The sequence below is a fragment of the Colias croceus genome, chromosome 10 (assembly GCF_905220415.1).
Source record: "Colias croceus chromosome 10, ilColCroc2.1".
Taxonomy (NCBI): Eukaryota; Metazoa; Arthropoda; class Insecta; order Lepidoptera; family Pieridae; genus Colias; species Colias croceus.
Genome location: NC_059546.1, coordinates 8,896,431 through 8,922,309, shown reverse-complemented (window position 1 = coordinate 8,922,309; position 25,879 = coordinate 8,896,431). Strand labels below are relative to the sequence as shown.

General features: G+C 35.0%; 2 protein-coding genes across 4 annotated transcripts; one reads left to right on the top strand and one right to left on the bottom strand.

The window, feature by feature from the left end:
- The first annotated feature begins 491 nt into the window (after positions 1–491).
- Positions 492–19,222, top strand: LOC123695085 (transmembrane protein 135-like). 2 transcript variants are annotated; one of them, XM_045640789.1, is made up of 9 exons: positions 492–677; positions 2,841–2,971; positions 3,705–3,831; positions 5,749–5,900; positions 6,558–6,669; positions 9,631–9,783; positions 14,371–14,511; positions 15,057–15,223; positions 18,769–19,222. In XM_045640789.1, the coding sequence occupies exons 1-9, from the start codon at positions 507–509 to the stop codon at positions 18,830–18,832; spliced, it is 1,218 nt and encodes a 405-aa protein (XP_045496745.1). In that variant the 5' UTR covers positions 492–506; the 3' UTR covers positions 18,833–19,222. The 2 variants fall into 2 exon arrangements, with proteins under 2 accessions (XP_045496745.1, XP_045496746.1); XM_045640790.1 differs by lacking the exon at positions 492–677 and adding an exon at positions 1,615–2,080.
- A 2,300-nt stretch (positions 19,223–21,522) lies between these two features.
- LOC123694883 (heat shock protein 68-like) lies at positions 21,523–25,767 on the bottom strand. 2 transcript variants are annotated; one of them, XM_045640487.1, is made up of 7 exons: positions 25,582–25,767; positions 24,564–24,752; positions 23,292–24,173; positions 22,902–23,171; positions 22,633–22,734; positions 22,270–22,497; positions 21,523–21,990 (listed from the first exon to the last, which is right to left on the bottom strand). In XM_045640487.1, the coding sequence occupies exons 2-7, from the start codon at positions 24,732–24,734 to the stop codon at positions 21,745–21,747; spliced, it is 1,899 nt and encodes a 632-aa protein (XP_045496443.1). In that variant the 5' UTR covers positions 24,735–24,752; positions 25,582–25,767; the 3' UTR covers positions 21,523–21,744. The 2 variants fall into 2 exon arrangements, with proteins under 2 accessions (XP_045496443.1, XP_045496444.1); XM_045640488.1 differs by having other exon boundaries at positions 24,564–24,746.
- Between the last annotated feature and the right edge of the window lie 112 nt (positions 25,768–25,879).

The window sequence follows — 25,879 nt, the reverse complement described above, 5'->3', positions numbered from 1 at the left end:
AATATAATATATTAAATTCTCGTGTCGTAATGATAGAAACCATACTCCTCCGAAACGGCTTAACAGATTCTGATATAATTTTTTGTGCCTATTGTTTAGATCTAATCAGCCAAAATCTATTTTTCATAACCCTGAGCGATAAGAGTAAGACAGAACATCGTATTTTGCAACGTATCATCACAGCGTATCATGCACAGAATAGTAGCTAAACGCTATCATAAGTATCGTAGTAGCAGACGAACGTTACTACCTATCAATATTAATCGCCTAATTTACTTTTTTAAGCTCACACTTAAACCACCAAACCACAAACAAACAATATTAATGAGTTGTACTGAAATTAAGTGAAAATTAATGCAAATAAAATTCAATTAATCGGAAAATCACACTTTGAACTTGTATTGTTGTTGTTATAAACGTTTCAGTATATCTTTCGCTTGCACGCGTGAAATTACTATATAGGCATTTATTTTAATTGTATAAAATAAATTGTAAAATTCATTAAAATGGTGGAAGTCAGTAAACATCTTGTACAAAATACGGACATAGCTAATTATACTTGTGCACAATTACTGCATCCATATACGGACAGTTGTTTGGAGGCATTTCTAACAATGCTACGAGCGTGTTTCAGAGGGTCTATTATCTTTTGGTTTCCCATACATGGATATTTCTTCGTAAGTACATGTTAATTAAATCATTCTCAATACTAATTATTTTATATTTTGTTCATAAACCTCTGGTGCCTTTGCACTGGTATCCCGTATCAAATAATAATAATAATTGTGTGTTGTGTCGCACAACATATGAAATTTCCCTATGTGGGTTTTTTTTTTTACTTTTTAGTTCTTAATTCCCATAGTACATTATGCCATGTTTCATCATAAACTGTTCCTTGAATTGGTGCATTCTGCAACAAATACAAATACTTAATAATGAATAAATATAAAGCTTTTGCATTTATTCTTGACGTTGACCTCTGACTTTTTTTATTAAGTGGGACCCAATACCGGGAGATAACCTTACGCTAACTTAGTGAGTCAAAAACACTTTTTAAGTTAAAAAAATAGAGGATGGGGAAACGCGTTACGTGTACAACGTTAATAAAATATACGAGATCGTATAATTTGTGTGTAATTAATTATTTATTTAAAAGTTTCAACAAGGTCAAGTCGCTTTTGCCCATAACATTAATTATTTATAATAATATTATGTAATTGCTTTAATATATGACTTTGTTTATTTAAAGTTCAGTGATTTCTTTGCGTGAAAAGTAGTGTGGTCTGCAAGTATGCAGAATTTTATTTATAGAGTTGATTGAACAGTATAAAATTTTATTTCTAATTCAAACAAAAATTGCTGTTTGATTTATTGGGACTACTGAATAATGAAAAAAGTGATATAACCACGATAATATAACCAATTGTCATGATGAAAAATTTTAAAACTTATTTCGTAATATTTTATTCATAATGAACGTAATCAACGATACGATCATTCCTAAATGTTATGACATCTGTCGTCCGTTAAGATGACAGCTGACGCTTGACACCACAGCTTGACACCTGACAGGCTGACAGTGATAATTTACACTTGTCCGTGAACCAATAGTGAGTTTGAGGCTTTGAGCTAGAAATTCGTGATTTGAGTTTTGGTATCACACCGTTTTAGTTCTATGTTTGCATTAATTATAATTATTTCTAACTGTTAGTCCAGTTGCAAACGGAAAATCGTTAAATAACTAGTCGAGTGAAGTCGTGTTGAAAGTAAAAAAAAAATGATTATTTATTAACGTTTTAGTTATTTAAAGTTTCAATTCACAACGTCATTGTATTAATTTGTTATTGGTACCTATTGTTGTGTACCAATAAAATTGGTAGTATAATTTTTATTGTAAATTTGTACTGAACAAATCACAACAATGGTCGAGGCAAGTAAATTATGGTTTGAGAGCGCGTGTAGTGCGTCCGATTGTCACACGTTAATCCATCCATGGACAGCAAAATGCAGCGATGCAACTGCATCCATGTTACTAAGTTGTATAAAAGGGAGCTATAAGTTCTATGCCATGGTTTACTTGGTAAGTTTTTCATTATGTTATGGGATTCTAAAGTAACAGCTAATATTTCATTTTGTAGTGTTGAATGTTGATGATTTTCAATAGAAAATGTAATAGCAATAGATTTGATAGATTATTATATTATTATTATGATATTTAACTGTTTTCTGAAACTTGAGAACCCAAATTAAATAGGTAATATTTAATTTATTAAAGGTATCTTTTTCTATTGTTATTATTTGATATTGCTATCTAGGCAATTCTTTAATCAATAATAATATACATTAAAATGTTCATTTTAAATTACTTTATATATAAAATATGCTGATTATGATTTTTATAAGTAGTGTAAGAATATTGTAGAGATATCTTTTGTATATTTTCTGCTTATTATTGCTTTTTAGTACCTACTGTACATTTTTAGTATAAAATTTATAATTGGTTTTAAACATGTTATCTCATATCACTGTATTTATCAGTTCTGTGTATATAAAGTATGGCCTTTATCTAAGTAATTTGGATTAGATACTAAGTACTTCATACTTCTCTCTTATTTTTTTTATTTTCCCATATAGATAGATAATATATCAAATGACCCTAAGTATGTCAATTTTTTTACTCCACAGACAAAACTTATAAAAAAATCATGCGAAACCAATTGTTTAATGTTATGCCAAAGATGGACAACCAGGACTTAAATTTTTTTTCAAGTGTAACTAATATTGAATGTAACTTTTTAAGGCATATTTGTATGAAAATTCATATTTTATGTTTGTTTCAGATTCAAATATTAATGAAAGGCAAGAAATTAACTCAAAAAGAGGTCATAGAGCAATTTAAACTTTATTTAAAGTCTGGCATCTTTGGTCTCACAGTGGGAAGCTCCTTTGTTACTTTAAACTGTATTTTCAGGTAATTATTATTGAATATTACAAAATATTAAAATTAATAATATTATACAGGGTGTCCTAAGCGCGAAGAGACTTGTAGTCTTGCATACACTGATCACGTAAAAAATACTTAAACAACAAAATTACGCCAAAAATTTTTTGCTAAATTTTTCCTTAAAATTCATGTTTTCTTCTCTAGCTTCGCGCAGCCGGCATATAACGCTTCTCTAATGTGAGCATTTTGTCTATGAGAACATAATAGTAAACGATAGCGCACGTGCGGGTGGCAAAGTTGGGCGGATTGCTTGTTATGGGTGTACACAAAGAGTTTTAAGAATTCATCTATTTGAAAAAAAGCTGCATCTGGAATTTTATAAGTATTTTTTACGTACTGAGCGTGCAAAACTATAACCTCCATTGAGCTTAAAATACTGACGGTGGAACACCCTGTATACTTTTATTATTAAGTATTCATATATATAGAGAAGACAGGCAGATGCATTAAGTCTGTATACATCTGTTTCACTGTATGATTTCCTTCCAGACCGAGACATTTTTTTTCTTTGTCTGCACGGGTAATTAAACCCAGGACCCTTCAAATCTATGCTCATGTACTAACCACTGTGACAAAGAAGTTGTAGAATTGTATTCTATATTTAATTTTTTATTTTTTTTAATTATAATCATCTGCGATCAGTCAATTGACTATGAGCAGAACGTATTCTATATAGTGATAATAATTATTTTGTTGAAAGGAAGCTATTCTTCAGTCAATTCTCGTACTACACAACAGTGCTCCTACCATGCACAATCAGTGGACTTGCGGTTTATTTCGAACCACCTTACAGAAGAGTTATGGTCGTTAACTTGTTTGTTAACTTGGTGAGTATATAGTACTATTTCCTTATGGAGTAATTTATCCTTATAGCTATGGTATTGTGTACAATCATAGGTTAAAGTGAGCATATTTGTATAATCATAAGTGAACCATAGTATGTGTATTGTGTAATCATAGGTTACTTTAACCTACAATTGTACACAATCAACAACTCAACAACAACCTAGTATTCATGGTAAATAATTGCCAAGCAATAGTTTGTTGACATTGTTGCATTTACAATATTTTTCATCATTATCAACTCTGCAACAAAGTATTGCAAGCAACTTGTTGATTCTACTTTTTTGATTAACAAATGTTTACTACGAACATGGGGCTTGATTAAGACTTAAACACAAACACTATAGTTTACTAGCTGTTCCCCGCGGTTTCAACTACATTGCTCCGCTCCTCAGTGTGATGATATATAGCCTACTAGATTTCCGCCCGCGGCTTCGCCCGCGCAGTCAAAGAAAAACCCGCATAGTTCCCGTTCCCGTGGGATTTCCGGGATTGCGTCATTTTCCCGGGATAAAAAGTAGCCTATGTCCTTTCTCGGGTATCAAAATATCTCCATACCAAATTTCATGAAAATTGGTTCAGTAGTTTAGGCGTGATTGAGTAACAGACAGACAGACAGAGTTACTTTCGCATTTATAATATTAGTATGGATAGCCTTCCTCGATAAATGGGACCAGTAGTTCCTGAGATTAGCGCGTTCAAACAAACAAACTCTTCAGCTTTATAATATTAGTATAGACTAGCTTCTGCCCGCGACTCCGTCCGCGTGGAAAAATGAAGATTTATTTTTTCTACGTATTTTTCCGGGATAAAAAGTATCCTATTTTATGCAGGTATAATTAAACCAAGTTTCATCGAAATCCAACCGTTAGTTTTCACGTGATACCTGAACATACAGACAGACAAAAATTTTTTTAATCATATATTTAGGTTTGGTATCGATCCAGTAACACCCCCTGCTATTTATTTTTTCAATATTTTCAATGTACAGAATTGACCCTTCTACAGATTTATTATATGTATAGATAAATATAAAGACCAAATATAATTCCAAAGTTCAAATAAAGATTTGAATTTTTTACCTTTGCACTGTTTCATAATGATAAAGTGTGACAAAAAGCAAGTTGTCAAATGATTAAAGATAAATGGGAACAAAAATAATTAATCTTTTATGTGGTTGAAATAAGAAATACGTATAATATACAATTATGTAAACTGTATAATTATTTGAAGTGTCCTCCAAAAGTATAGTAATAAAAGCCGATATTCTATACCAATTAATAAAAATAAAAAAAATTGTCATGTTTACTCTGCTATAATTAGATCGAAAGTTAATTATGACTTACTAGATTTCCGCCTACGGCTTCGCCCGCGTTTTCAAAGAAAAACTCGCATAGTTGCCGTTCCCGTGGAATTTCCAGGATAAAACCTATTCTATGTGATAATCCAAGTTACCCTCTACATATGTGCTAAATCTCATTGTAATGGGTTCAGTAGTATTTGCGTGAAAGAGTAACAAACACACACACACATCCTCAAAAACTCTCGCATTTAATATAAAGCAGGATTTTTGTATTCCAATGTAATAGTGTTGTTGTACGATGTTTATTAAGACAAGTGATAACTGCGTTAAAAACAACCGACTTCAAACTTGCACTTGCAACATTTACAAATAAAGACATAAATGCTCATAAAATAAAAACTACTGGGCCTATCCGTATAAAATTTTTATGGGACCAATTCGACACCATCCCGCATCGAACAAAAAAAGAATCACGTAAATCGGTTCAGAAACCTCGGAGTAATCGGTGTACATACATATAAAAAAAACATACCGGCCGAATTGATAACCTCCTCCTTTTTTTGAAGTCGGTTAATAAACATTTAATATATTTTCATAGGTATTCGAATACTGGATACGCACATTAGAAATGAAAGGATGGCTGCGGCGGTCAGCTGGACGCGAAACTCTCATATTCATGTTGGGTAGTTCCCTCTTCTTCTATCTTATGAGGTTAGAAAGGGAGAACACTAAGAGGACACCATTGTTTTGGTAAGTTGCTTGCAATCTCAGTCTGCTCTCGCAGACAAAATCACCATTTGAGAAAAAATAATATTTTTTTCCACTTTTTTTAGCTTTTGTCTTTCATAAATGGACTTTCTTGATCAAGTTTTGTTTCAAAAAGTGTTTTCAATTAGGTACAATCTTAGTAATTGTAAACTAGTAGTTCCTGGTATTCGTGCTTTCAATCAAACAAACTTTTCATGTGCAAAGAATGAGGTTCATGTTACTTCTTAATTCTTATAGAGCCGTTTTTCATACAATATAAATATATTTCGAATGTTCTTTGTGAAAAAGCAATTTAGCACACGATTAAAATAATTAAAAACGCGTAAAACTAACAATAAACACACTATAATATCGCTGTTAGTAATTAGAAAACTTGAAGGAGTTTAAATTTATAATCATTCGCTGTAACATTATCGCGATAATAAAACTACAAGAAAGTTATATTGGTAACATTTGAATATTTCTTTCAAAAAGTGTACCTCGTAAGCTTAAAAATACTTTTGACATCGGATAAATATTCGAAAGACTCGATCAATTTTTTTTACAAGATTTATCTCTAAATTTAGACATTCAAGATAGGCACGGCACGCCCATATCTGGAATTAAATTTAATTAAAGTGCTTATATATTTAATTCTAGGTTTTTCACGCCGCCCAGAGTTTCCAAAGAGGTCGGTAAGCCCGTAGATGGTATTCAGGGCAGGAGTGATGCCTGTCCGCATAGAGGCCCCTGCAAGAATTATATATTAAAGGTAATGTTGCCATATTGAATGCGTTAATTGTATATATTATGCACATTTTACAAGATATATTTATATTGAGGTTAATTAACATCTAGTTAGAAAGTTATTTGGGTGTATTTTGATTGGTAGGTGGTAGGATGGTATTAAGTTAGTGTAAAGTATAAACATCAATTAAAATATTGGTGAATGATTGAATAAATTAAAGGAGAATGCCCATTTTCGGTACTGGTTTTTCTCATGCATCAAGACAACAATACTATTAAAAAAAATCTCGGCAATTTAGAGGCCTTCTTACCATCGGAAAATATAATTTGAACAGGGAATGTTTTGTAAAATCTAATAAGACATGTAATTGTTTAGATCCGTTATTATAGATTTAGTGTCCATTACCGTTTACATTTTTGGTACAAGTTTTTCTCATGCATAAAGATAAAAATACTTTTAAAAAAAATCTCGGCAATTTAGAGGCCTTCTTACTATCGGAAAATATATTTTGATCAGGGAATGTTTTGTAAAATCTAATAAGACATGTAATTGTTTAGATCCGTTACCATGGATTTAGTATCCATTACCGGTTACCACGGTAACCAAGCGGTAACTATTATGACATTTACTATGGTAAATAGCTAAATGTATTAATATCGATTATTGTTTTCATTGAATTACAAAAAAATCAATTAACATAAAATCACTCTGTAAGGTATTGTTTATACACTGTAGGTTGTTTTAACATAGATAGTGAAGTAAAATAATATAAATATTTATAAAAAAAAATATTATTATGACATAGCTTGGTAGGTAACCAGTTATTTCTTATTTGTTTCTTTCTTCGAATATGTAGTGAAAAAATGATTCAAACAACAACAACAATATGTAAACCGAATAAAAACTCTATTGGAATTTTTTAAATATATATTTAGGATTTCTTGAAATCCGTCCCGGAAGATTTCTGGTGCCTACCTACACTAGCCGATGAACAGATAGACTTTGTCTGAAAGCATAAGCTCTACGCATAGATTAAATATGTTAAACGAAAAATAACCTTCAGACGATAAAATACTACCTAAATTACGCATAAACCTAACTAAATCGGGTTTATTTAAGTTTTGAGGTTAATTCACATTTTCTCAATATCTTGAAAACCCCTGTTTTATCATAAAAAATCAATTGGTAAAAATCTTTTGAATATCGAAGAACCCTCCAAAACCACTCTGGCATTGACGCAACACTATACTGTGGTCCATACTTTCATGGGCATTCTCCTTTGAATGATCTTTTGCTTTAATAAGTTATTACAATTTTGACGGTGGAAATTAATTGTGATTTTATGCAGTTTTAACTATTACTGGTAACTAACTTATGACTTGTTTTACATATAACTAACATGATTTACTAGGTGTAATAGATAAATTATTACTTATTAGTTATGCTGCGGGGCTTGTATAAAATAATGTATAAAAGGTTTTTATCGAAGGCTCAACGTAATTTAAATTGATTTGGTCAAGGCAACATAGAATCGGTGAAACTTGTTTTTATAATCCAATAATCGCGTAGGGACTTTACTAAACCTTCGTTATATTATTAGGGTTGGAGCAGATATGGCGGAGCGCAGCGCAGCGTACTTTTCATTGTCGAACTATTATGGATATTGTCCTCATCATCATCATCATCATCATCAGCCCATATACGTTCCCACTGCTGGGACACGGGCCTCCTATGAGGGTACAGGCCATAATCCACCGCGCTGGCCAAGTGCGTGTTGGCGGATGACACATGTCGTCGAACTTTTTAATTCTTCGACATGTCGGTTTCCTCACAATGTTTTCCTTCACCGTTCGAGCAGTGGTGATGTTACAACATGCGCAGATAAATTGAAAAATCAATTTAAATCCTACGCGCTCGCCTGGTCTCGAACCACGGACTTATCGATTCGAAGTCTAAGGTCTCACCACTGAGCCACCACTGCTCCTATTGTCTGCTGATATTGTCCTCATTAAAAGAAAATTCAAAATCAAATAACAACACTGCGCTGTTTTGAATGTTATTTTAATGAGGACAATGTCGATAATAGTTTGAGAATGAAAAATGCGCTGCGCTACGCTGTGCTCCGCCATATCTGCGCCGGCCCTTAAGATTAATTTGTTCGACATTGGTTATTAATTGCGTCTATAAATGTGTTAATTTATTTCGATATTTTGCCTCATATAATTTTCCTCAAAATTCTACATTTTCGCGCTGGTGTTTCCGTCATGACGTCTGTTTCGATTTCCTTCCTTCAATCCGTTATAATTCTATTATTTTTTTAATCCATTAATATGTATTAACTACTGTTCTTTGAACTTTTGAATGTTAACGTAAATACATAATTATATCGTTCATTTTACAGACAGATAATTATTGCCCTACAATAATAAAAAAAAAGATTGACCTGTCTTGACTCTTATTGTCGTATATATATTAATGATTTTAACTAATTAGCAATCATTGATTATTTTTGAGCAAGTGAATAAACTCAAACTCAAACTCAAACATTTATTTATTCAATCAGACTTCTTCGAGAAGCACTTTTGAAACGTCAATAAACTTTTGTAGCATTCTAGATTAGCATTAGTTTGTTTTTCTAAGAAAGTAGCAAAGACTATTTCTATGTAATTTTTTTTAATCATAACACATGTCTTCTACAATTGTTTATTTGAAAAATAAGTGAATTTATATGTTTGTCTTCACTTCACACTGCAACGAAGTTTAAATTTTTTAGTTGATAACCAGTAGAGTCTTTTAAACTGATAAATATTATGCTAATATTAATAGTACACGCTCAAGACAGACGTCTGGGTCTTATTAATGAATATCAATGACGTCATGTCAATTTCGCAATGTTTAAATAAAAAAAATCTTTGTATAGATATAGACTGAGCAGTTTTTTGTGTTACTTTATTAAGTAACAAAAAAATCGAATTGATTTTCTAGGGAGCTGCACAACTTTTCGGCGTAGGATGTTTAATGACAATGCTCCGCACGATCCTGCCCAGGATATTGACTCCCACTAAAGCGCTGAAATCGTTGAAATTCTCCCACTTGAAGCTTGGCTTGTTCTTTGGTGGATATATTGGTATTTATAGGGTAAGTTTGTATTGTATAATCATAATATTATATTAAACTAGCTTACCGCCCGCGGCTTCGCCCGCTTTGTCTAAAACCTAATAAATCTTAATATATATAAATCTCGTGTCACAATGTTTGTCCTCAATGGGATCCTAAACCACTTAACCGATTATAATAAAATTCGCACACCATGTGCAGTTCGATCCAACTTGAGAGATAGGATAGTTTAAATCTCAAATCGTTTTAGAGAAAGCGGGCGAAGCCGCGGCCGGTAAGCTAGTTATATACTAAAACCTTCCTCTTGAATCACTCTATCTATTAAAAAAACCGAATCAAAATCTGTTGCGTAGTTTTAAAGATAAAAGCGGACAAAGGGAAATAGGGACAGAGAAAGCGACTTTGTTTTATACTTTGTATTTATTATATGTATTAAAAGTTAGACAGGTAATAAACTAAATAAATTCGTAATCACATTGCGGCGTTATAAATAATGGAAGTTTATCTGTATATTGGTTATTCCTAACAACTATGAATGTTTGATCTGACGCGAGAGGTTACCTTTAGGTTCGAATAACAAATAATATGCAATGCAATGCGTCAAACGCTTTCCAATTTGAATAGATCTATTATTTTTAAAGTGAAACTTTTATTACATCGCCTCAAACTTTTTGGTCTGTGTAGCGCATGTCGCGTGTATCGCGGCAACCGAGTAGGTATTACCTACTCGGCACGCGACATGCGCTACACAAAGCAGTGTTCCGAACCGTTCGAACAATTTCATTTTACCGGGGTTTCATAAAACCACACCCTTGGATATGTCGCCATGACCTCACCTTCACCGAGTAGGCCGAGTAGGTAGACCATACCTATTACCGAGTAGACCAAGTAGACTGCACCTTCGAGTAGACCAAACCTATTACCGAGTAGACGAAGTAGACCGCTCCTTCGAGTAAACCAAACCTATTACCGAGTAGACCAATTAGACCGCACCTTCGAGTAGACCATACCTATTACCGAGTAGACCAAGTAGACCGCACCTTCGAGTAGACCAAACCTATTACCGAGTAGACCAAGTAGACCGCACCTTCACCGATTAGTCCAAGTAGACCATACCTATTACCGAGTCGACCAAGTAGACCACACCTTCGAGTAGACTAATCCTATTACCGAGTAGACCAAGTAGACCAATCCTATTATCGAATAGACCAAGTAGACCACATCAATTTCCGAGTAGACCAAGTAGACTGCACCTTCACAGAGAAGACCAAGTAGACCGCACCTTCACCGAGTAGACCAAGTAGACCGTACCTTCACCGAGTAGACCAAGTAGACCACACCAATTTCCGAGTAGACTACATCAATTTCCGAGTAGACCAAGTAGACCGCACCTTCGAGTAGACCAAACCTATTACCGAGTAGACCAAGTAGACCGCACTTTCACCGATTAGTCCAAGTAGACCAATCCTATTATCGAATAGACCAAGTAGACCACATCAATTTCCGAGTAGACCAAGTAGACCGCACCTTCACCGAGTAGACCAAGTATACCACACCAATAGACCACATCAATTTCCGAGTAGACCAAGTAGACCGCACCTTCACCGAGTAGACCAAGTATACCACACCAAATTCCGAGTAGACCAAGTATACCACACCAAATTCCGAGTAGAACAAGTAGACCGCACCTTCACAGAGAAGACCAAGTAGACCGCACCCTCACCGAATAAACCAAGTAGACCATACCTTCACCGAGTAGACCAAGTAGACCACACCAATTTCCGAGTAGACTACATCAATTTCCGAGTAGACCAAGTAGACCGCACATTCGAGTAGACCAAACCTATTACCGAGTAGACCAAGTAGACCGTACATTCGAGTAGACCATACCTATTGGCTATTACCGAGTAGACCAAGTAGACCGCACCTAGATTACCAAGTAGACCAAGTAGACCGCACCTTCGAGTAGACCAAACCTATTACCGAGTAGAACAAGTAGATCGCACATTCGAGTAGACCAAACCTATTACCGAGTAGACCAATTAGACCGCTCCTTCGAGTAGACCATACCTATTACCAAATAGACCAAGTAGACCGCACCTTCGAGTAGACCAAACCTATTACCGAGTAGACCAAGTATACCACACCAAATTCCGAGTAGAACAAGTAGACCGCACCTTCACAGAGAAGACCAAGTAGACCGCACCTTCGAGTAGACCAAACCTATTACCGAGTAGACCAAGTAGACCGCACCTTCGAGTAGACCAAACCTATTACCGAGTAGACCAAGTAGACCGCACATTCGAGTAGACCAAACCTTTTACCGAGTAGACCAATTAGACCGCTCCTTCGAGTAGACCATACCTATTACCAAATAGACCAAGTAGACCGCACCTTCGAGTAGACCAAACCTATTACCGAGTAGACCAAGTATACCACACCAAATTCCGAGTAGAACAAGTAGACCGTACCTTCACAGAGAAGACCAAGTAGACCGCACCTTCACCGAGTAGACCAAGTAGACCGTACCTTCACCGAGTAGACCAAGTAGACCACACCAATTTCCGAGTAGACTACATCAATTTCCGAGTAGAACAAGTTGACCGCACTTTCACAGAGAAGACCAAGTAGACCGCACCCTCACCGAATAAACCAAGTAGACCATACCTTCACCGAGTAGACCAAGTAGACCACACCAATTTCCGAGTAGACTACATCAATTTCCGAGTAGACCAAGTAGACCGCACATTCGAGTAGACCAAACCTATTACCGAGTAGACCAAGTAGACCGTACATTCGAGTAGACCATACCTATTGGCTATTACCGAGTAGACCAAGTAGACCGCACCTAGATTACCAAGTAGACCAAGTAGACCGCTCCTTCGAGTAGACCAAAATAATTATCGTACAAATACGATAATTTTGTGCCTAAGTTTCACTTTTACCGTGGTTTCATAAAACCACACAACATTTTTTTTTTTTTGTCTCTGTTTCTGAACATTAGTTACGTTTCCCTTTTAAAATTAATGGTTAGGGAGCCAGGTGCAAATTTGGTTAATTATTTCCTCTCAAGAGATAATTCGTCAGACGCATCAGAGTATAGTATTATAAAGCCTCGTGAACGTCAGCTGGCGCTCGGTTGGGGGGGGGTGAGCGGTTGTAGCCTCCCACGCACGTAGGAAAAAAAAATACATTCATTCATTTCCTCTCAGCTAAAAATTTGTCAAATTGTAGCTAACCCAATATCTCAACGAAAAAAAATAATCAGCTGGTTACAACATGGTGTATTATACGTCAGCTGGTGTCTCGAACATGAAAAAAATAAAATTATTTTCCGTGATTTCCTCTCAAATAAAAATTTACCTGATGTTAGCTTATATGTAACTGTGGATATATATATATATAGGTCAGCTGGCTGTATCTTGGTGGAAAAACCGTCAGCTGATATTTTGAAAGTTATTACATAGGAGTTAGACAGAAGCATCTATTGCCAATTTATATGCTTCAACTGACTAGGTTTTCCTCGAATTATTGGTAGCTGATTTTTTTTATTTATCGCATCAGTATATCAACAATCAGCTCACAAATTTTCATCTGAGATGAAATGACGTATCTTTAATTATTATCGTTATTTTTAAAAATTCAAGCAACACACGCTAGCATAATATAGACAGTAATAAGGTACTTGGAGGTGGTTAGTTGTGCGCATGATCGGGGTACTACGTACATTCAGCCACATCGGTAAACATGTTTTTACAAATATTATAAACTGCATTTAAAAATAACTATCATATCATCAAATTCACATAACTACCTAAAAGTGTAACAAATATGAAATAACCCACTTAAAACATTAGTTAACTATAATTATTAAAAAAATAATAGTATAATATATAATTAATAAAGTTATTACTTATCTTTTACGGGGACTTATGTTGATGGAATTCCACGTATCTCGATGATTTTGTTAATGTCTCATTATATTCGAGACACCAGCTGACGTAAGTATAATACACCATGCTGTAACCAGCTGATTATTATTTTTCGTTGAGATATTGGGTTAGCTACAATTTGACAAATTTTTAGCTGAGAGGAAATGAATGAATATACTTTTTTTTCTTACGTGCGTGGGAGGCTACAACCGCTCACCCCCCCCAACCGAGCTCCAGCTGACGTTCACGAGGCTTCATAATACTATATTTTGATGCATTTTACTAATTACCGCTTGAGAGGAACTTGGTCATAAAATCTGCTTCTGGCTCCCGGACCATAATACACAAATTTCAATGCCTCAAACATTTTTCAATTTTATTACAAGTTCTTTTATTGTGTACTAGCTGCTCCGCGCGGTTTCACCCCCGTGGCTCCACTTCTGTTGGTAGTAGTACCGTAGCATGATGATATATACCCTATAACCTTCCTCAATAAATGGGCTATCTAACACCGAAAGAATTTTTCAAATCGGACCAGTAGTTCCCGAGATTAGCGCGTTCAAACAAACAAACAAACTCTTCAGCTTTATAATATTAGTAGGTATAGATTTACAAATTCTTCTTTCGTAATACGAGTAATTTTTTGCTTCCTTTTAAAGTGATTCCTTCTTTTCAGTTGGTGGTGTGCATCCTATGTAGGGCTACGGGCAAAGACAGTGCTCTGTACGCGGCGCCGGCTGGCTTCTTAGCGGGGACTGCGTTTAGGGCTTCGCCCTCGCTGCCTATAGCGCTCGCACCGATCACATCATCATTGCAGGTTTGAGTTTTAAATATTAGAAATTTTATGGGTATGACACAGTCTGATTGTATAAATCGTTGTTTTATAATTCAAACAACAGGCCCGGCTGATAATTCGGAATCAGCAATTTTTGTAGGGTAGGTTTGCTTTATTTTAAAAACTACACAGGAAAACTATAACTATTTGTAAACAGCTGCTCATGGACCTTTGAGAAAAGGTAATTCTAGCACACACAACAGCAAGCATTTGTAAACGAACACGAACTCATACGAAGACCGGACAAAAAAGAAAACAAATATTACTCATAAAATACTTTTAAAGTTTTAAACCTTATTATAAGTACCTACTGCTTACAAAATCATTTCATACTAAAAGTATCCGCTATATACAGCGATCCACGTTTCCGTACGGCCTCGTCAGCATTACTTGTGTCATGTGTGTTTAACGTGCTCCTTAAAAACAGTTCATGTTATCTCAGGAACCTGGGTCAATTTGATTTGTAAAGTCATTATGTGAAATAAATGATTTATTTATTAATAATTAATAATAAGTAATATTTCCAGATTTTAACCTCCTGGGCGTACCAAAAGGGCATGATCCCGGAACAATGGCCACTCGTAGAACTACTATACTGCGTGTGCCAAGGGCTGCTGTTCCACGCGCGCGTCATGCACGAGGACGTGTGCCCGCGGTACATCGTCAACTTGATGCACACCGTCACCACTAACAAGTGAGTGTTTGTGTGTTTGTCTCGTGTTACATGCGTTCTGCGACCATTTCCATTCAATTACAACTAACAAGTGAGTGTTTGTGTGTTTGTCTCGTACATGCGTACCGCGTTATGTCAAACAAATTTGTCAAAATATTCCATTTCAATTCAAATTTTTTTTTAGTATAATGGCCGCTCTACATTAGTGCTGTGAATTTACGCACGATGAATTTATACGGCGAATTTACGGCAAAAGTCGTGTCCTTCATATTCATAGGATGCTCGCAATCTTTCGTGAAACTCGCTGTGAAATGGACAAAGAAGCTACTGACAAAATCACTGACTGTTGATACGGGTAGAGTAAACGGTAGAGTGAACTAGCATACTCTACCAGTTTTAGTAGAAATTTTAGTCTATACTCTACTAATGGTGTGTCTACATTTGTATAGTAAGTAGGATAGTTAGTACTCTACCATTTACTCTATCTGTGTATAGCCATATAGGTTACTATAGTTAATAACTCACGAGGCGGCGAATGTTTATGCGTCATCATATGCATTCACGTTCACGCATGTTCACGTAGCTTCACGGCAGTAATGTGGAGCCGCCATTACGTAAATTTGGACTAGTCAACCTTATTACTGTAAATGGATTAAAAAAGAGAATTCTAATTTGAATGCGAGATGGCCATCTTTTTGCACATATATTTTAAAATTAAAAGTCTTTTCTGATCTATTTTAAAATATTATTAATAGAATCTAGTCGTATATAGTTTTCAATGACCAGCCAAAATTTAAATTTAAGATCTAGATATTAAACCAAAGGTACATTTGAAATATTATTGTCGAATAAAAAAGAAAAAAATAATAGCATTCATTTGAAAATGTCTCAAAAATTTCCTAAATCGTAAACACGCGATAAGTTCAACGACCTCGCTCGTGCGAGCCGCCAGAATCAATGCACTTGTGTTCGTGCGCGCATCGCAAAATTTATGTGTGTGCTATCTTCTACCTATCTAGGTTGTTGAACTGAATTGTGCTTTTGTAATGTCCACACGTTCGCTTTTTAGTGGCGGACAGGAATGAAATCTAATTGAAAAAATGTTGTGTGGTTTTATGAAACCACGGTAAAAGTGAAACTTAGGCACAAAATTATCGTATTTGTACGATAATTATTTTGGTCTACTCGAAGGAGCGGTCTACTTGGTCTACTTGGTAATCTAGGTGCGGTCTACTTGGTCTACTCGGTAATAGCCAATAGGTATGGTCTACTCGAATGTACGGTCTACTTGGTCTACTCGGTAATAGGTTTGGTCTACTCGAATGTGCGGTCTACTTGGTCTACTCGGAAATTGATGTAGTCTACTCGGAAATTGGTGTGGTCTACTTGGTCTACTCGGTGAAGGTATGGTCTACTTGGTTTATTCGGTGAGGGTGCGGTCTACTTGGTCTTCTCTGTGAAAGTGCGGTCAACTTGTTCTACTCGGAAATTGATGTAGTCTACTCGGAAATTGGTGTGGTCTACTTGGTCTACTCGGTGAAGGTACGGTCTACTTGGTCTACTCGGTGAAGGTGCGGTCTACTTGGTCTTCTCTGTGAAGGTACGGTCTACTTGTTCTACTCGGAATTTGGTGTGGTATACTTGGTCTACTCGGTAATAGGTTTGGTCTACTCGAAGGTGCGGTCTACTTGGTCTATTTGGTAATAGGTATGGTCTACTCGAAGGAGCGGTCTAATTGGTCTACTCGGTAAAAGGTTTGGTCTACTCGAATGTGCGGTCTACTTGGTCTACTCGGTAATAGGTTTGGTCTACTCGAAGGTGCGGTCTACTTGGTCTACTCGGTAATAGGTTTGGTCTACTCGAAGGTGCGGTCTACTTGGTCTTCTCTGTGAAGGTACGGTCTACTTGTTCTACTCGGAATTTGGTGTGGTATACTTGGTCTACTCGGTAATAGGTTTGGTCTACTCGAAGGTGCGGTCTACTTGGTCTATTTGGTAATAGGTATGGTCTACTCGAAGGAGCGGTCTAATTGGTCTACTCGGTAATAGGTTTGGTCTACTCGAATGTGCGATCTACTTGTTCTACTCGGTAATAGGTTTGGTCTACTCGAAGGTGCGGTCTACTTGGTCTACTTGGTAATCTAGGTGCGGTCTACTTGGTCTACTCGGTAATAGCCAATAGGTATGGTCTACTCGAATGTACGGTCTACTTGGTCTACTCGGTAATAGGTTTGGTCTACTCGAATGTGCGGTCTACTTGGTCTACTCGGAAATTGATGTAGTCTACTCGGAAATTGGTGTGGTCTACTTGGTCTACTCGGTGAAGGTATGGTCTACTTGGTTTATTCGGTGAGGGTGCGGTCTACTTGGTCTTCTCTGTGAAGGTGCGGTCTACTTGTTCTACTCGGAATTTGGTGTGGTATACTTGGTCTACTCGGAATTTGGTGTGGTATACTTGGTCTACTCGGTGAAGGTGCGGTCTACTTGGTCTACTCGGAAATTGATGTGGTCTATTGGTGTGGTATACTTGGTCTACTCGGTGAAGGTGCGGTCTACTTGGTCTACTCGGAAATTGATGTGGTCTACTTGGTCTATTCGATAATAGGATTGGTCTACTTGGACTAATCGGTGAAAGTGCGGTCTACTTGGTCTACTCGGTAATAGGTTTGGTCTACTCGAAGGTGCGGTCTACTTGGTCTACTCGGAAATTGATGTAGTCTACTCGGAAATTGGTGTGGTCTACTTGGTCTACTCGGTGAAGGTACGGTCTACTTGGTCTACTCGGTGAAGGTGCGGTCTACTTGGTCTTCTCTGTGAAGGTGCAGTCTACTTGGTCTACTCGGAAATTGATGTGGTCTACTTGGTCTATTCGATAATAGGATTGGTCTACTTGGTCTACTCGGTAATAGGATTAGTCTACTCGAAGGTGTGGTCTACTTGGTCGACTCGGTAATAGGTATGGTCTACTTGGACTAATCGGTGAAGGTGCGGTCTACTTGGTCTACTCGGTAATAGGTTTGGTCTACTCGAAGGTGCGGTCTACTTGGTCTACTCGGTAATAGGTATGGTCTACTCGAAGGTGCGGTCTAATTGGTCTACTCGGTAATAGGTTTGGTTTACTCGAAGGAGCGGTCTACTTCGTCTACTCGGTAATAGGTTTGGTCTACTCGAAGGTGCAGTCTACTTGGTCTACTCGGTAATAGGTATGGTCTACCTACTCGGCCTACTCGGTGAAGGTGAGGTCATGGCGACATATCCAAGGGTGTGGTTTTATGAAACCCCGGTAAAATGAAATTGTTCGAACGGTTCGGAACACTGCTTTGTGTAGCGCATGTCGCGTGCCGAGTAGGTAATACCTACTCGGTTGCCGCGATACACGCGACATGCGCTACACAGACCAAAAAGTTTGAGGCGATGTAATAAAAGTTTCACTTTAAAAATAAACTTCATTAGATCGAAAATGTTATCGATTCTGAACCATTTCTGAAAATTTGTCCGGTCATTGAAAACTTACCCTGTAAACATATTATAACTTCAGGAATAATATTGTAAATTTTTATTTTCCAGAGCGGACGAAATCCAAGGTGCTTTTATACAGAAAATTTTGGCGTACAGCGCCAATGCCATTTGAGTAGTTAGTTAAGATTAGTGCAATTATCACGATTAGTCATACAAATTAATATATTGTGCACGCGCCGTGCAAAACTGTGATTTTAAGTTATGATGTTAATTAGGGTTGGATTTTTTAGGTAATTATGGTTTGAACGGTTCTCTTATTGAATCATTCGACTGACGTCTAGAATTTTTTAATTACTTATTTTTGTTTTGAGTAAAAAAAGTGAGTGACTAAATTGTAAATTGCATTGATAAACAAATAGACTCATGCCAGTGCCTTCAACAATGCCCGAATACCGTTGTATACAAGTGATAACTGCGTTAAAAAACCGACTTCAAACTTGCACTTGCAACATTTACAAATACAGATAAAAGTGCTCATAAAATAAAAACTACTGGGCCTATCCGAATAAAATAATTTTTATGGGACCAATTCGACACCATCCCGCATCGAGCAAAAAAAGAATCACGTAAATCGGTTCAGAAACCTCGGAGTAATCGGTGTACATACATAAAAAAAAATAATACCGGCCGAATTGATAACCTCCTCCTTTTTTTTGAAGTCGGTTAAAAATATTCATTCAAATGAACACCTTATGTCGCTGCATTAATGTTCAAAGTCTATTGTATATACGCTCAATAGAAAACTCTATTTAATATACGCGTAGGCAGAGTTTTGTCTCAGATAACTATTGAGCGTGATTGTGGACTAGTTGTTTATCGTATGACAATTTTAAATTAGCATTCAAATCATTTAAAAGGACAATGCTTTATAAATGATAATACTCGATAGTTATACAATAAATATTATTTAAGAGAGCCGTTTGAAACCATAAAGCTTAAAATTAAATCACGAATAATTAATTTATGGATGGCATCATGGGTATAGTTTTAATTATTTTTATTCGAATTTTTGTACAATGGGTTTGACTAACTTAGATTTTAGGTATAAATAAAATCAATTCTTTGTGTTATTTTCGTATGGAATACTATGTTCTTTGTAATAAACCTTAAAAAATCATTAATTTAATAGATCTATCGGGATATTAGGATAACTTGTTGAAATTTATAGCAATGAAACGAATTTTCAATTGAAAATTTATTCTGTACTTACTTTATCTTTATGCACCATATTAAATAAAATCGATTTCAACATTTTAGGGATAACCATTAAATATTGAATCTACTTTTTAGTAGTCGAACACAGTATATACTATATAGGTATTAAATAAAAAAGCATTTATTTGAAGATTAAGGATAACAACGAAAAAAAAACATCGTTTTTAATTCAATATTGGGTTTACGTTTAAAAATATATGTTATGATATGATAACTTTAAATATTTATTTTTTACGTTGGCACTGATACACAATATCAATCTATCATAGTAAGTATTAAAATAAACACGATTTTGCCCTACAAAGTATAATTTACATTATGTATTAGTATCTTCTAGTATTCTCCATGAATACCTCTTTTCATAGATAATTTTGATTTTCTGGTGAAAAAATCTTCGAATGGTTCTTATGGTCTTAAATGAATTTAACAAATAATTAATAAATACTAAAACTTTAAACTAAGAAGAAAGTTCATTCCGTAAATATATTTATTTATATATTTAATTCTGAAATCGGTAAATGTTTAAGGGCACAAAAGTTAATAGATACACGATGCTTTTAGAACGATTCATATCCAAAGAACGCACGCAAATATAGAACTTATCTCATAGCGAATATGATATATTATCATATGCCTTTTTTTGTGCAACAAAGTCGTTGTTCGATTGACTATTGGTTTAGAACTAAAAATATAAGTTACAAATAATGCATTTAAGATTTGAAAATGGGGGTTGAAATCGTCACAATATTATGCCGTGGAACAACGTAAAAATTGGGATGGAATTTGAAGTGTTTGTTTTTAAAAAATTGACAAAAATAGATGACGATTCAAATATTATTAAAAATAAAAATTATATATACCTTCTTAAGTGTAATTAAAACTGTGTTAACTTTTTAGTTTTTTATGATTAATGAGTATTAAATACTTTGTAACTTATATTTTGTAGCTCTATTTGACATGATTTCCAGAATTATTACAAGGTAATTTACGGTATGTATTTTTTACTAATTTATGTTTAAAAAGTTGTGAGGCATTATTTAGGCTAGTTCCTACTGGATTTGATTACCATTTATTTTTGTTATATTTTTGGATTAAATGATTTTTCTATGGCTATGCGTTTATTATTTCGTTTCTCTCTATTTATTTTAGGTCACAAATATCGAATTGTTTAATAATATATTTTGGTGATATTGTAATATTAGAATTAATGTAATATTAGAATTATATTATTGAATAATATAATATAATTCTAATATTACTAGAATTATATTATTGAATAATATAATATAATTCTAATACAATCACCACGTAAAGAGAGTACCACGTTTTAAACGGTAAATATAAAAATGTTCTGATTCTATGTGTATGACTGTAACACTTTCATGACTCTCACACACACACACACACACACACATACTGATTTGGAATAAGTTTGATCGAAACAGCTCATGGTCTGGCCATTTGCTGTTTTTTTATAAATCATCTAAAGAGTTCAAATGGGTATGAAAGTCTTTACGTGTGTTTTTTTTTTCTGTTGGCGAGATCGTGGAAACAGTATGTAAAGAAAATGGTGAATGAAATAGCTGGTGTTTGGTGAAATATTTATTTTAAAATGTTCAATATGAGATTGTGTGTATCCAAATTTACAATACACTCTAAAATGCATAAAGAATATGATTATAAAATAAAATCTACTTTAAATATGGTTTTCTGCATAGTTTTCCAAAATGGTTCTTCCATTGGTTGTCCTTAAAACTTTGAGAGGTATTCCACCACTAAGTTTGTGGTTTAGTTGTTCTAAAAACTTGTCTAATCAATTTCTTCAACTCTTGGTCCTGTAGACCTCGCAGATCTGGTACAGCTAGGTCCTCCCACAACACCATGCAGCTTCATCATGGCTGATTGGCAGACAGCTTGCGCTTTCTTCAATTGTTCTTGTAACTCTGTAGTTGATGCCTCTGGATGACTCTCCAGCCATTGCAATTGGTTCGAACATTCCGTCATTACTTCTGTCTTCTCGCTGTCTGTTAGACGATTTCCAGCTGTTTCTACGGCCTGTAAAATATTTAAGTATATATTTAACAATGTAGCGTATGCCAGATTTGACAAATTTGGTGAAGTTTGTTGTCCGAATTGCCACTGCAAAAAAGTTACTGCAATCCGTCGTATTGTGACAAAACTTAAAAGTATTTGAAAAAATTAAAAGTATAAAAAAATCTTGATGATGAGGCGAGAAAATTTACAAATAATTACACTTAAACATAGGGTACAATGCTATAAAACTGAATATAAAAAATATTTATGTGTTGTCCATATACCCTCTAATCAACTTACAGCTTTACAACCAAACAGATAGCTTTCAAGTTGATTACGAATTTCCACTCGGTTCCTTATTGCTTCGTCTTCCGCCTTGTATTTCTCAGCATCGTGCAGCATTTTCTCAATATCGGTTTTGTTAAGACGCCCCTTGTCATTGGAAATGGTGATACGTTCTGTGCGGCCGGTGCTTCGGTCTTCCGCGCTTACATTGAGGATTCCATTTGCGTCGATATCAAATGTGACCTGAAGAATTTTATGGTTGTTTTTATATTATTTGCTTACAACGCTGTTATAAAATTTTATCTGTAAAATCTGTAATTTCATTCATAAATGTTTTTATATTATATAAATCAACATTATGTAAAATAATGTTCTTACTTCAATTTGTGGTACTCCTCTAGGCGCTGGCGGTATACCAGTAAGGTTGAATGTTCCCAATAAATTATTGTCTCGCGTCATGACTCGTTCTCCTTCGTATACCTATGGGAAAAAATCAAATGAATTTAATAGTATTTTTTTGCAGCTACTTGTTCTTTGTTTTGATTAATCAAAAGAGCGATGATTATTATCTGTAAAAATGTACAGTGTACATATTATTATTATTGTTTTAATAACAGGAAAAAAAAACTTCGCTTAGGAAAGCTTACCTGTATCGTGACTGCCGGTTGGTTATCAGCATAGGTCGAAAATGTCTTTTTCTGAGCTATGGGTATCCTTGTATTCCTTTCAACTAATTTGGTCATAACCCCTCCAGCGGTCTCTATACCTAAAGATAGTGGTGTAACATCCACAAGTAATACTTCTTGTAGACGTTCATCTTTCGATCCGGTAAGAATGGCTGCTTGAACTGCTGCTCCATAAGCTACCGCTTCGTCAGGATTTATGGATAGATTTAACGTCTTCCCACCGAAAAAGTCCTAGAATTATGAAAAAGATGAAACACATGATGGTAAAAAAATGATGAAAATGAAAAATACTATTTCATGTTTCTAAATAATATTGTAATTGGTGTTTTCATGAAATAACTAAAGAGTTACCTGTAATAATCTTTGTATCTTAGGTATTCGAGTAGAACCTCCAACCATGACTACATCGTGTATTTCTCTCGTGTGTAGTCCTGCATCTTTAAGTGCTCTTTCGACAGGACCTAATGTTTGTTTGAATAAATCTGAACAAAGTTCTTCAAATCGAGCTCTAGATATTTTCGAATAAAAATCGATGCCTTCATGAAGAGCATCTACTTCTATAGTAGCTTCGGTACTAGACGATAGTGTTCGTTTTGCTCTTTCGCATGCTGTTCTCAAACGTCTCACTGCTTTGGGGTTCTCTTTTATATTCTTTTTGTATTTGCGGTCGAATTCAGCACTAAAATGATCAACCATTCGGTTATCAAAATCTTCTCCGCCTAGATGTGTGTCTCCAGCGGTTGATCTAACTTCGAAAAGAGATCCTTCAGATATTTGTAAAATAGACACATCGAATGTTCCGCCGCCTAGATCGAATATTAGTACGTCCTTTTCGCCTTTAAGATTTTTGTCCAAGCCGTAAGCGAGTGCGGCTGCTGTTGGCTCATTTATAATTCTGAGAACATTTATACCAGCAATGACACCGGCGTCTTTAGTGGCTTGGCGTTGAGAATCGTTGAAATAAGCAGGCACAGTAATCACTGCGTCCTTAACTGTTCCTCCGAGATATGTAGATGCAATATCTTTCATTTTTGTTAAAACCATTGAAGATATTTCTTCCGCAGAAAACTTTTTCTTCTCTTTCTTATATTCAACGACAATCTTTGGTTTACCACCGTCAGAAATAACTTCGAACGGCCAATGCTTCAAGTCTTGTTGAACAGTAGGATCATCAAATTTACGGCCAATTAGGCGTTTTGCATCGAACACAGTATTTTTCGGATTCATGGCTATCTATATAGTGAATGACAATATTTTATTATGTATCTTTGATTTGACTATAATAATCAGTGAATTGGCAACTAAATTTTAAGTGTATTATTTAATAAGTGTAGGTATATAATTACTGAACTACTATAGTTCAATACTGTAAGTAGAAATAAGTATACGACAATCTTCAGATATATAATTAACCTTTCAATCATTGAAGCCATAAACCAGTAGAAGTTTGTAAAGATCTAAATTAGATCTATTTTTATATGGACGTCGTTGCTTTAAATATTATAGCCTAGCTATTAATGAGATATGTTTTGCTATACAGATTCAAATTGGATCATATGGAAGTCGTTGCGATAAATAGTAGGTACAGCTATGTATTAGGAGTTGAATATCATGTCATAATACCTGATTTTTGGCAGCATCACCAATAAACCTTTCAGTTTCAGTAAAGGCAACATAAGATGGTGTAATTCTGTTCCCTTGATCGTTTGCTATAATTTCAACTTTGCCATGCTGGAACACCCCAACGCAAGAGTATGTTGTACCCAAATCTATTCCTACTGCTGGCACTCCCATGGTTAGCGTTGACTAAAACTTAAGAAATTATATACCTACTACAACCCTCCTCGGGAAATTCGCTATTTTTTGATCAAAAGATAATCTAAATCGATGCAGTAGTTCTTTATTTAAAGTGAATAGCTACAAAACAATGTTTTTGCATGTTTTTGCCCATCCAATAAGTTTCATTACTATAGTAAATCGTATCTTCCTTCGGGTTGCACATCCATAAAGAGAAATTTCTAGAATAGGTTTCGTATCTCGGTGAGTTGGGTAAAAGTAACGAGAGACGATATCGTTCAAGTGAAAATCGTTCAGCAAATGTATCCCAACTATACGAATATGGATAATAGTTATGTCTTGAAGATGTGTTTACAGAATTTCAATGTTGGATTGATGTTATACAAAACATAATCAAAATGCTATTGCTATTTCTGCATAAATTTTCTGGTTTGGTTTTTTATGTTTGCTATTTCATCACAAGAGCCTTTAAGAGACACGTCAATAAAGCTTCGCTAACCGTGAATAGGTTTGCATATAATATCTCTGAATCAAAACTGTATACTAAAACGCAAAATGTAACAATGGTACAAATGATATATGCTACTGAACTACATTCGAAAGTTATGACAAAACCAATAACCAATAAAACATTTTCTCTGTACAGAATCTTACACAAGTACGTATTAAGAATCCTTGAATGAAGTTTCTGTAACTGCAGTAACTTGTAAGATAAGAGCTCTTTGTGGAAATATCATGAAATTTTCTGGGTCGTAATATTTTACTGCGACAAAACTAAGTCAAGAACTCGATCAACAGTTCCACAATTTTATATTGGTTCAGCTAATAAACACTTGCTACTTACTTATTAGGAGTTTTCAATATTACTGGATAAATTTACATGACATTTTGCTTGGCATTGGTTTGGTTGAAATGAAATCTGTAGAGCAGCTTGGTTGATTTAAACTACATATTTTTAATTTTCTTCTAAATTATTTGATATTTAAAGTATTAGTGATTTTCTCAAAGCATGTTAACTACATAAGCTTAAAAGAAATAAAAAGTAAACAAAGTTACAGCGATGAAGTGACTTGACTTGATAAATGACATATATTTTTTAAATCAAAAACTCATTTGCACATATCATAATGCCTTTTTGAATA